We start from the raw sequence: 13,646 nt of genomic DNA, 5'->3' as shown, positions 1-13,646 counted from the left end.
TATATATATATATATAATGAAATATGTCACATTTTTATATTGCAATCAAATCAACAACAAAACTGAACTCGCCAAACTTGAGCTGAGGAATTATATTTTAAATAATTGAAAAAAAAAACAAAAACAAACGAGCTGTACAATTTTCTCTTTCTGTCTTATACCTACACAATGTACTGTGTATTTTGTAGCTTAACTTGGCTAAGACTTGAAAACGATTTTAAGCATTTCCGTTTCTTGCATTTTAGTATCGTTGACTTTGTATGTATGTGAGTTCGTGTGTGTGTGTGGATTGTTATACAATAATTCTAACCCCCACCCCTTACTCCGCTCTCCAATCTGCATTTTTGAGTAACTGTTTTTTTTTAGTAAGGGCAGCAGCAGCAAAACTAACAATTTCTCTGACCAAACCATAGGCAATAAAACAAACACATGCAGAAAGAAAGGAGCAAAAGCAAATACATAATTCAAATTAGAGTAGAGCATGTGAAAATGGCAGAATTGAAAAACTTCAAAAGTAAACAGCGAGCAGCAGGCAGTAGCAAGAATAAGAAAATGGCTAACAAAGCGTAGCCAGCACAAAAGAAAAACGAAATACAAAATCCCAACAACAAAAACATTCGAGAACATTCACAAAAATAAATGGAACAACAAAAAACACATAAAAAGAGAACAAAAAAAAGTAAATTATTCTGTTTACTCTTGGGTTGGGTTTTTTTTTTGCACCTTTCTAGTAACTTCTAAAAGCTCTTTAAAGTTGCTCGCAAAGGTATGCATGTGTGTGCCATTGTGTGTAAGCACACGTCTGTGTGCGTTGGTGTAAATACGCATTTGCCTTGAGTGGGACGCGACTGTACAGCTTATGCAGAAATAGTCGCGGCTTATCAGCTAGCGTCGACGCACTTAAGCTTGCGTGTGCGAAGCTTGCATATTTTTTAAATGAGTAATAGTTTTAATCATTAATAAAATGTACATACATATATATGCACATTTGGTATAGTTTAATACGTATTTATTTGGCAGTGGTAAACTTACGGAAATAAATATGATCGCACCCGTGCAATGAATCATATTTTTCCAAGGCATTTGGCGAAACGTGAAAGCTTTCACGACGAAAGCTTTTCTAAGTAAGCTAGCGTTGAATCATCATAGCGAAAGCTTTCAAAAGCTAAAATTTTATAGCGTATTTTTCTGACCATGTAGCCCGAAACTTTTTTGCGAGCGCCGTTTAATAAGTACTCATCTAGAACTTGATACTAGCAAAACAAATTGAGAACTTCTGAATCCACCCTCCATTCACAATTATATGTAAATGCGAGCGTGCCAAAACGCATGGAGTTTGCTAGAAAAATATGCACAGGAGCTTTTGTAAACATATTTATTTAAAACGCAATTGATTGCCTTTGACGTAGAAAGCAAGACCATAAATCAAGCTGACTGTGTATTATGAAACTGAGAAGCAACGTAATCTAAACAGCCTGATAATTTTATTTGGAAAGTACAATTTTATTCTTACGTTGATTTGCATCAATATTTGAATAATAGCTGTCATAGCAAGCAGCCTTTAGCCGGTAGCCTGCTCCTAAAAAAGCAGATATCGCGATTACTGGCGCACAGTTGCAAAAGCTGGATCGCGGTAGACATGCTACTTGCAGAGTATCGATAACAGTATCGATTTTCACGTTTTTTGAAAAGTATTGATAAGATAAAGAATGAGCAGACATGTGAAACGCAATCGGCGCTCTCACACCAAAGCTCCGATCGCAGTAGCAAATGAAACGGGCGCGCAGATAGTTGTGGAATAGGTGTCGGAAACAGTGAAAATAAATACCGTTAAGCAAACAAAAACACGCACGAAATACGCCAATTTGTATTATTTTTGGTCGTAATTATATTTAGTACAAAAGTGAATTGTGTCAGTGGCTCGTGTAATTTTCTAATCGTTCTTATTATTGTTTTGAGTATTGTGGGGAGTGCGAAGTTAAATACACTCACCCACACATTGGTATTTAGTACTATTATTACATACCCTTTCGACTACGAACGCCAGCAAAGAGGCAGCAAAAGCAAACAGCCAATCAGGAATCAGTGTAGAGAGCGAGAGTGTGCAACACAAGATGTCAAACAATTTGCAAACGGTAAGTGTGAAGTGTCTGTTAACCTGTTTACCAATATAAATACATATGTGCATACACATACATATATATGCATGTATGTGTGCATTTCGTACGTTGACCGCCGTTTGTGTGTCATACATCGTAGTCTTCCCATGGTAAAACGCAATGCGATAAATAAAAGTTGAGTGCACTTTTGAGCTTTTTTTTAATACGTTTGTTTGGCTTTATTATTTATACATATTAAAAGCCTTATGTTGACTGTTGGCAAAGAATACACAATTTAAAAAAAAAAAATATAAGTTTAAAATTTCTGACATTGAAATTTCAGGAATTTTTGTACTTTTTGTCATCAGGAACATTTTTCCAAAGTCCTATTTATGTTTTTTTTTTTTTAATTTTTTAATTTTTAATTTGTTTGAAACATATATAAATTCTCAATATTTCTCACAAAAAAATAGCTGAAATTTTTGTGCTTATTTTTTATCAAGAAAATGTTTTCGAACACTTACTTTTTTTGTTTTATTTGTTTTTTAATTATTTATACAACTGTAACGCTGATGAGCTAGCTAGGAAAGGCACTCTATTGCCCGTCTTCACGGGTAAGGAAGGTATATGCCTCTGGCTCTCCATAAGCTTAAGATCAGAGAAGAAAACAGACGCAGGACTTAAGCACAAACACAGTAGTAATCTAAATCGTTTTTTATTGCGTATTTGAAGGGAATCCAAGTACATTGACATCAAACCAACAATCTTCAAGATAATAATCAAGCCCCATAAACACTTATTGCATCTACGACGTAGTCAAAAAAAATTTCAAGGGTATTCATGATTCGACTCGCTTTGCCATTGAAGGTTTTTCTGTCGTTTCTTTCGACTTTGTCTTTTATATTCTGATTCCTTGCTAATCGTTCAAGTGTAAAGCTTATCGCACGCTGCCTCGCTGCCACGCTGCAAATGTTTAAAAGGGTATGATGAAGTTAGCAAAAGTGTGTAACAGGCAGAAAATGTCCAGCTCATAACGAGCTTTTTTCCATTTGATCGATAATTCGTATATCGATACAAATCCATATTTTCGCTGGCACAAACAACGACGTAAGCCTCTACAAGGTATGTATGTATGTATATGTGTACATGCGTGCATGGTGAAGCGATACAAATATGTGTAGCTCTTTGTGTATGCATATTTTGCAGCTCACCGAGACGCGCGCACACACACACACACACATATATATATATATATATATATGCATATGTTAATATGTGCATGCAAATATTTTGTAGTCACGTGTTTTTTTGCTTTCAGTTTAGGTATGAAAACAACGTGCGGTGCCTTAAAATTTATTTTGACTTGATAAATAGAAATTGAGAAACCTTCTAGTGTGCAAAATTGGAAACCATGGCTTAATTGATTCGTTACGAGGGTATCAACCAGTCGAGATCACTCGACTAAAGCATTCTTACTGTTTTTTTTTTTATGTTTTTGTTTTTCTGTGATTATTAACTTGTTGCCATTAAGTTATTCGCGTTAATCGCTAACTATAACAGTCAATGGACGTCGCACGGTTTCTCTTTATGCGCGCAGCATTAAACAGCGCTGCTCGCTGTTACCGTTTTGGTTATAAAAAGTCGAGTATTTTGCTCCGCACCCCCTCCTCGCTTGACCCTGGTTCTTGTTGTTGTGGTGACTACTGCTGGTGGATTTGCCAGCTTCGACATAACAAGTCACGTGAAGGCGCTGTCGCTGACTCTGCTGCTGCGCAGCTGCAGAATTCTAGTCAGGTAATAGCGCTAAACAGTTTGTAATGTATTATATTTTATGCCTATTATGCATTTATTCCCTATTTTACATTATCTGTATATGAGAGGTTGTTGTTGATTGTGGGATTATTCCGTTTTATTTGTACTGCTGTGAATTAATGTGCTGGAATTACTAAATGACTAACAATTATTCATCACGCGAGATGTGATAATTATATAATTATTATTCTCAATTTTTTGCAAATCAATGTTATATTTTAGTTTTCGTAATCGTATATAATTTTATTGAATTTAAAGAAGAATACAATTATATTATCGAATTGCGAACGACTAAAATCAAGGATATATTTTTATTATCAAATTCATAGTTCATTTTCAAAATGACGTCTTCTGTAACGTAACTATTTGAAATATTATGTATTTAATTAATATCAAATTTCACAAAAATTTGTTATCAATTTTGTACTTTTAGTATTATATTCTAAAACTATGTAACAAATATTGAATATAACGGATAATTGTAGATAATAATAATATGACATTCAGTGTTTCAGTGTTCAGTCTATGAAAAATATATAAATAAATGTATACTCTAATGACATTGTGGATTATACTGCTCATTCAATGCATTTAGCGGTAAATTTATACATACAATTGATTTTATTGATATTACGTAAACAAATTTCCTGGGATTTCTTATGAACTGTTTGTGATTTCTTTGATTAGACTGTTGATTAGTGATCCTATAATTTGCTTGCTTCACACACGCGCTCGTTTTGCTATATCTTATCTGAATTTTATTGAATGTTTTTCGAAAATTTGGCAATTTGCAATTTCTGCTTATCAACTAAAGAGTATGTATTAGACTAAATGCATATTTTAGCTGACCTACTTATAGTCATGTTGATAAGGAAAGCAACATGCATGCAACATTCAATGACCTAATAATGAGTTAATACATTGAGCAAAATGTCTCGCCATTACAATTTTTTTATCGATTTTGCTGGTTTTCTCTACTTCTTTTCTGGACCTTTTAAGTACCACATTTTATTTCCTTGTGAAGAATTACTTCGGTTTCGCATTTTAGCTAGTCTGTCACACCGTCTTGCTGTAGGATAGGATATTAAAGATGGGTCTAACCACAGCTCTATCAGATATTTCCAAGCTTTCCCGAGTTAACGGATACTTCGAAGTGGATTCGCGCTAAAGTACCTTAGAGAACGAAATAAACTAAATGCCAATAATTAGTATCTGGCTACACTTATCTGTAAGCACTTGGACTTTTTAAGTGTTATGTGAATAGTGTTAGTGATACAATGTTATCGTTCATACATTGTATGAACGTAATTGTAGGACTGTCGCAAAATTTATAATGTAGAGAGTTCGTAGATCTTGCTACAAACTGGGCGCCACATGTTGCTGATAAGCCGAAAAGCTTCAACTGATAAGGCCCGGAACTGATTATCATAGACCTTTGTGGCATCGACGTAAGAAGGCATTAAAGTCTTATTGTTGTTGATTTTGCTGTTAATTGCATTAATTGTATTCCAAATTGTACTATTAGGCGGTATGTAAACCCTTAATGGGTTTATCACCTACCGATTTGCAATTCCCTTGTGTAATTTGTTTCTCATTCTTTTGTTTTACTTTTGCTTGCTTAAACTGTTGACTCATTTAGTATATATTTTATACAACTTACAACAGATAAGAAGACTTTGGCTTTGTACGTAAATGGAAGATTTTCTTGTTGCGATGATGGTGTGGAAAATTCCACGACCAATGCGAGTGTGTTTATGTGTATGTGTGTGTGTGTGTGTGTGGAAAGTTGTTGCATTTTTGGATTATTGGAAATTTTTATATATATAAATATAATAATTAATAAATAAATATATTGATTGATGTAATAAAAATAAATATATTTATTTAAAATATACTAAAATATACTAATTAAAGTAAGTTTCTATGAATATATATACATTTTAAATACTTTTCATAAATAATTTTATGATTTAGGTTTAATATATTCGAGTTTTGGAACAGAACATTTTAATATGTAAACTTAGAGAATATATAGAAATGCAAAAGAGAGTTTCGAGTTTTGCGAGAGCGTAACACGTAAGAGAGAGGGTGGGAATAAGAGCGAGAGAGCTAGAGAGCTAGGTAGGAGTAAGGGTTGCCTGAGAAAGAGACGAATAAAAGAAACTGTAAATTGTATATAAATATTGCATTTACCTGCTGCTGCACCCATTTATATACACATGCGGTCCCACTGTTAGATTAAAGAAAGTGAAATAAAATGTCGGATATATATATGTATATTTATTATACATATTTGATTTATTTATAATATGTTTTATTCATGTTGAACATATTTCCATTAGCAATACTAACATTTTTTATACTGCGAATATTAAACTTAATTATTAATTATTAAACTAATGGTTTGTTGTCGTAGGGGTGCTATTATTATTTCTTTTTCGCAATTGTATATATATATTTCATTCAGTACATATTTAAGTGCATTTTCAGTTTTTTTTCAAGTACTTGAAAAGCCTTTAAATTATCTTACACTAGGGGTGCCTATTTGCTTTTAGCGTTAGCTGTCGCCAGACGTCATCGATACACCTTTTACCCCATGGGCCTGTTAACATCTGTTCGGAATCACAAAGCACGCAAATTTCGTAGTCGTTTCGAGAAACAATTGACGTACTTAGAACATATGCTTGTTGCCTTAGCAAATCCGGGAAAGGCATGCTCGCTGTGGTGCAGCAACCACCAAATAAACAACTGCTAACCTAACCGCAAAGAGAAAGAAACAAGAGAAAGACACACACAAAGAGATAGAGAGAGGATAGCGAAGGGGTGTGAAAGGAGAGAGCGTGAGCAGAGACCGCGTCTCGAGGCGTCTATGAGGCAGTTCAGTTGGTGTTTGTAGTTTGAATTCAGTTCGTTATTGGCCGCCCAGCTGTGAGGAGCAATCGACTTATCGCGGAATATCTTAAAAGACTTGCGTGCATACGGAATTGACTTTCTGATTTTCTTTATTTTATATAATAAGATTTACACTTGTATATATATATATATATATACTATATACAAATATTGAATTTTTGATTGGTGAACTTTTGTAAAGTGTAGTATGAGAGAACGTAAACGTGTTAACAATAAACAGAAATCTCGTCGACAAAACCAGCAGAAATTGCAAGGAATCGATCTGAATTGTTGCAAGCGACAACGTTGTAATTATGAACATATCTGGCAACACTTTCGACGCAATGTAAGCCAAATAAATTGAATGATAGTACCACTAGGTACCACTATAATATGTATTTGATATAATACTAGCTATTCTTAAATATTTCTTTAGAGTTTTTTCTTAGCTTTATTTGTATTTATATTATTTATACAATTAATATTTTTAAATATATTTTTATATTTTTGTTTAGTAGTCTACTTTTAGTTAATCTAACTAATTCCTTATCAATTTATATCTATACTTAATTGGTTTTACTTTTGGTATATTTTTTAATTTCATATTAATTAGTTATCAATGACTTCGGATTCTTATACATTTTTATATTACTATTTATTTTATTTAAATTCTGAAGACTTTTTTGGAAATTAAAAAAGATTCATAAGCCTAAAATGAATACTAATATTTAAATTTGAAAGAAATATGTAAGACAGATAAAAGTTCAGTTTAGATACAGAGACTTAAAATACACCCAAGTCAAATGTTAAAAGTTGCAAATAAATTTGATTTATGTGATTGAAATACAGTTATTGAATATTACAAAAATAACTTGCTAAGATTTCGCTTTAAAAATAAGGTTTTATTGCTTTGTGCCTACATGCTATTTGGGTAACACAGGTCTTAGATCATTGAAACGTCAGTTTTAGCACATGTCTAGACTTTTTAGAACATGAAAGACCTTGTAATTTTGCCATAAGAATTCAAAGCGTAAATATTTCTAGAACTCTGACGTTGCTTCTTTTGGGTCTCTTATGCTTATTATATTGCAACCCCTCTCAGCAAATACATTTGTTTTGTCAATTTTTGAAACGTTTCGCATTTTTGGCCGCTCTTTGCAACTGAAATCTATTTCTCTCTTTCTCGTTTTATGCGCTCTTTTGAACGGAATTGGATTTTGCGCTCTTTCTGGTTGTGTGTGTGTGTGTGGGTGTTGGCAATACACCAAATAGGCCACACTCGAGGAAATTCGACAGGCGGCTTCTCGCATCTGCCGCGACTATCTAACCGGAAGGTGGAAGGTGGCCACCCCGGAGCAGCTTGTGGTGAAGCGTATCAGGTGAGTTAGATATAATCCATATAGATAGATATATGTATATATTAGATATATTTGATTGATGTATTATAATTTTTAGTGGCGGCCTCTCAAATTTCCTATATTACGTAAGTCTGCCCGACTTGGATGACTTTGATGAACAGCAACTATTGGAGGTGGAGCAACACCAGCTGCAGCAGCCGCAACCAAATGTCAACATTGGCAGACATGTTATAGCTGCCTCGACATTCGCTAAGAATAGCAACAGCTACAGCAGCACCAACAACAACAACAACAACAACAACGAGTCGCCCAAGTTGGCTAATGAATTGGCCCAAACGGTTGTCGGGGGCGTCGTTGCTGCTGGCGCCGCAGACGATGATGATGATGTGGCGCTGAGCGCCAAACAGGCAAACAAACGGCGACGCTTCGATAGCGACAGCGGTGACTCAAGTCTGCTGAGGCGCCTGCACGCTCCCCCCAAGCAGGAACCGCGTGAGGTAGGTCAGCGTTGCCACAATCATCCAAAACAAACGCATTTTTGGCACACGCACAAATTCAAATCGAATATTTACATATATACAAATATATATATATTTCCCTCAACAGGTTCTCTTGCGCATCTATGGCCAGACACATGGAGATCACGCATTGGAGAGCATGATTACCGAATCCGTTGTCTTCGCCTTGCTCAGTGAGCGCAACTTTGGACCAAAGCTACACGGCATCTTTCCCGGTGGACGCATTGAGCAATATATTTCGGTAGGTTAACTATGAAATCAAATGCAGTTAGTGTAATTATTAGGGCATATATTGCTAGAAGAGTATTAGATGTATAAATGTTGGATTCAATACAAAGCATACCTCATGGACACAACTTCTCTCTTTCTATGTATATATATGTATAACTTGTAATTTATATAAACATCAAGCCATACCTATTGTAAATGGTTTAACAAATCTGCATTTATTAAATTAAGAATACTAATTATATTATAACTGAAACTTACGAATAGTTTGACACATTTGCCAAGAAGAATGTTTTAATAACATTTCCTTTCACATTGTCGTTTTAAATAAGTCAAACTTAAATAGATATACATATAGATATATACATACATACAATCTTATCTTGCATTAGGCTATCTGTTATTATAGTTAATAGCAAAAGAGAAAATATTATTGTATACCCACCCCTGTCATTTATATATTTAAAATATGAATTATTACCGCATCTATGACAAAAAACCTATGAGTTTACTGTATTGTTATTTTAAAAGTAGATTATACGCTCTCTAACATATTTATTATATTTCACATATTTATTATATATAAAGTACCTTAAATATCAGCTAGACACGTGTAACAATAATACACTGCATCTATATAAGATTGACAACCTGTTTTATTTTACATATATTTTTAGTATTTTATATTATAGAATTATACATTATTCTAGTCTAGTCCGAAGTTCGATTAATGATTGTATTTTTATATATAGACGCAACTCATAGGTTTGCATAGGTGTTTTGACATATGCTTAGATTCACAGCAGGCCAATTATTGTTGTTCTCCCGAAAACCAATCCATTCAAGTATTTAAATCTCTTAGTTACCAGCCACGTTTCGGTTAAGGTAAACAAATACTTGCGCTAGCAACCTCGGGCAAGTGGCAAGTATGCAGTATATATGCGATACATTAAAAAATCAGTTATGCAGGTTTATGTATCACTATATTAGTTTAGTTCATACATTATACACAAGACAAAACAGTGCATTTGCTATTGTGTAAATAAATTATATTATATATTAGTTTAATTGGTGTTGCGAGTACTTAAAAGTTACTTAAAAATTATCGCTGTAGTTAATGGTCTTGAATCCTATGATTGAAGGTTTTTAAAAATCGTGTACATAACTTCATAAATTATTTGCCTTTCTATTGTTTTTTTTTTTATGACTTAGCAATAAGTAATAATCTGAATTAATTAATCTTATTAACATGTAGTAACTTTGGCCATCAACTTGATATACTTTTTTAAATGCCTTGCTTGGTATAACTTAAATGATTCTTTGGCTTATTCATTTTTAATATAATTAATTATTTAATTGTTCCATGTTTATTTGAAAGAAAAAAATGTAATTAATTGTTTGTAGGTTTGGTTTTGGCCTTTTAACCAAATTGTGTTGCCTGCTTTAATTTAGTTTCAAATACAAATGGCTAAAGATTGCTATGTTTAATATCATTATGTATACACTACATTTTAGGCACTTCAGATGTTTACGGTTTAAGTAAAATATTCGAAGAGCAAGTTGTAATTGGCTTAAGAATATATCTAGCTATATATTGTCATAAATTAAATTTATTTCTTAAATATATATTTAGTTTACTTAGTTCTTAAATACTTACTTATTTAATTATTGAATCACCTTTAATGCAAGATTTATGCGATACCTGGCCATATATTATAATCTGCATATTGTCTGAAAGTTTTCACCCAGGTTTCTGTCATTTATGTAGAAAATATTAAAGTTTTAGTTTATTAATCACGCTATTTATATTAAGTCATATTTAAATTAAAGAATATGGCATATAATCCATATAAAGTTCACGACTAATAGTTATCCTATGTTTCATATATATAAATATAATAATGAGAAAAATTATATATGTTTTAAAGGCACGTTCCTTGGCCACAACAGAGATGGGCGATGCACGCATCTCCATGAAGATCGCCGAGAAAATGGGTGAAATCCATAGCCTGAATATACCGTTGTCCAAGAAACCGGACTGGATATGGAACTGCATGGATCGTTGGCTGGCCAGCTTGGAGAGCATTGTGAAGGGCAAGATTGAATCGAGGCCCAGTTCGGCGGTGCTGCAAAAGCAGCGTGAACTAATGCGCACCATTGACTATGTGCAGGAGATGGCCTGGCTAAGATCGTTGTTCGATTCGGGTGACTATCCGGTCGTCTTCTGCCACAACGATCTGCAGGAAGGCAACATCCTGTTGAGGCAATCGAACAGTGGACAAGAACGTACACCCAGGGAATCGATAAGTATATTGAGGTGAGTTCTATTAAAACAATATATAGTTAATATGCGTACTAATGCATGCCGTTCCTCAATAGATCCAACTTTGATGAGACACTGGGCGACAGCCTGGATGGCAACAGCAACTTGGATACGGATGACAAGTGAGTTATTTTGAATTGGAACTCTTTTTGTTATTTAACACAAAAATATATTTCTGTTTGGCCGCTAACCCGTATTTATTTGCCAACTGCCAAATTAGTTCACAGTCTATATATGCATTTAAAACTACCTACAATTCTAGATGGCCTCTTGCTGCGGTCGTGATTTGAGTAAAATGTATAAGGCTGGTTGTTAAAATCGGCCCAAGCAAATTACCAAATACATACAGGTTATCCATGCCATATATTATTGAATATCTATAACAAATTTGACTAATTTCGCATTCGCAAACATATAGTAAATCGCACAGCGCCTCACCCTGTCCGGAATTGGATACCACAGATGACTCCGCACTGGACTCGAGCTTTATGTCCGATCATGAGCCGGATCTCATTATCATTGACTTTGAGTACTGCGCTTATAACTATCGCGGTTTCGATCTGGCCAATCACTTCATCGAATGGACCTTCGACTATACCAATCCGCAATTCCCCTATTTCCATCATTACAAAGAGCAATATGCCACGGTCCAGCAGCGACGCGACTTCATAGTCAATTATCTGAAGAAATATCACGATGATGAGCTCTTCGAACCCACTATGCAGGAACTCGATACGGTCGATGCAGAGATTCAGGTCTTCACCATGCTCTCGCATCTGTTCTGGAGTCTGTGGTCGGTGGTCAATGTTACCTCAGCCATTGAATTTGGTTATTGGGTAAGTTTCTATTGTTTTTTTTTTTTGAATGCGAATTGAAATATATATAACTGACTCTAATCTTTTCGAAACTCATTTCTCAGGAATATGGCATTGCGCGAATTCTGGAATATCAGCAGTTGAAGTCTGCCTATTTGGCAAAATGAGTTTTGGCTTTTGAGGATCAAATTTTTGATGGTGACTACTGCAATCATCAAACCGCACTTAATCGAATCGAGAAGCGTACTTAAGTGGCCTTAACCTTAAAAAAAAAAGAAAATGAAAACCGGAATCCAATTTTAGCCAGGAATCGTATTCGTATTAGTTATTGTATTAGTTATTGCAGTTTGGCAACTAGTTGAGAACAACACTACTTCATGGACCAGATGTGCTATAGCTATGGAGGATGAGATCTTTTATTTGAGATGAATATACTAAATGAATATGATATGACATGAGATGATATGGATAGCTTGTGCTATACATGCACCCATATATAATATTCTGATATTGCTGAGAAGAAAAGTCAAAACAAATTATTTGCAGCTGTGATTATTGCATGAGTTAGGCAGTCGACAATTTTACCTATTAACGATTGTTGTTGCTTTTGGTAAAAAGGGGTTTGGGGCGGGGATAAACTACGCCCACACCCACACCCACACACTACAAACTGTATCCAAGTATTTAGGCAGCATCTACTATACATCACTACTACTAATAACAAGCACACACTAACTAACTTACTTAGCTCTTCAATTTCATGCATTTGCACCCACACACAGCACACACACACACACGCCATACCAATTTGTTCGAATTTATTACTTGTTCGAATTTGTTATCCTTTTGCTTTCACTTTCGGATTCTAGTATTATTTTCAAACCATGTACACGCATTAGATTAAATTGCTTAGTTCGAAAATCAATGATTTATTTAAAAGTCGAGCAAGAAGCAGCAACAATCAACAATGAATTGTTTTTCTTTATGTACCTACCGTATTCCTTAAATAAATGTAGTTAATTATATATATATATATGTATACTCGTATGTAATTAGTACTTAGCGTTTTTGCCTCTAATTTTTAATGCAATCAATAAATCAACAATTTAGTTACAATTTAAAATTATTTTGTGTTATTCTTATACTATGGGCGGGAGAAATTGGAAATTTTGGAAAAAATCATACTTTTGGCGCCCCTCATTTATTCGAAAACAATATATCTTAAATGGAATATTTTGTTATTCCAATAACCAGGCTTTCAAAGAGTTGTTATCTAAAAAATTAAATTTCAGGGTGTTTTTCTTATATGTGCAGAGAACTCTTACATTCGATTTTTCTTGGAAATCTTAAGAATTTACGGCGATTCAAACACAGACGTCTATAGCAAATTGTATTACTCTTAATTTCTTAATTTCAAAACGTATTTTTTCTTAAAAATTGAAGTGTTCTTTTTCTGATTTTAGAAATATAATAAAATAATAGAAAATAGAAGGAAACATTGATAAGAAATAGTAAAAGAACTTTTACAATTTGAAGATTAACTTTTTTATTGAAAACAATAATTTTGTTTTAGATTTCAGAGTGATTTTCATTTAACAATA

The 13,646-nt window shown here is 33.8% G+C and overlaps 1 protein-coding gene across 3 annotated transcripts; it reads left to right on the top strand.

Moving 5' to 3' along the window:
- Window positions 1–1,765: 1,765 nt before the first annotated feature.
- On the top strand, window positions 1,766–13,168 carry LOC6562958 (choline/ethanolamine kinase). Of its 3 annotated transcripts, none has more exons than XM_032736444.1 (8): window positions 1,766–2,135; window positions 8,076–8,182; window positions 8,259–8,658; window positions 8,768–8,920; window positions 10,836–11,224; window positions 11,287–11,352; window positions 11,649–12,066; window positions 12,150–13,168. In XM_032736444.1, exons 1-8 carry the CDS (start codon window positions 2,115–2,117, stop codon window positions 12,210–12,212), a joined length of 1,617 nt encoding a protein of 538 aa, XP_032592335.1. In that variant the 5' UTR covers window positions 1,766–2,114; the 3' UTR covers window positions 12,213–13,168. The 3 variants fall into 3 exon arrangements, 2 of the variants coding, with proteins under 2 accessions (XP_032592335.1, XP_001988039.1); XR_006246593.1 differs by lacking the exons at window positions 1,766–2,135; window positions 12,150–13,168 and adding exons at window positions 6,958–7,149; window positions 11,493–11,579 and having other exon boundaries at window positions 11,649–11,709; XM_001988003.3 differs by lacking the exon at window positions 1,766–2,135 and adding an exon at window positions 6,964–7,149.
- The last annotated feature ends 478 nt before the right edge of the window (window positions 13,169–13,646 follow it).

This window comes from Drosophila grimshawi, unplaced genomic scaffold (genome assembly GCF_018153295.1).
Source record: "Drosophila grimshawi isolate 15287-2541.00 unplaced genomic scaffold, ASM1815329v1 contig_1377, whole genome shotgun sequence".
Classification (NCBI taxonomy): domain Eukaryota; kingdom Metazoa; phylum Arthropoda; class Insecta; order Diptera; family Drosophilidae; genus Drosophila; species Drosophila grimshawi.
Note: the sequence above shows the minus strand (reverse complement) of the source record. Positions and strands in the feature narration are given on the sequence as shown.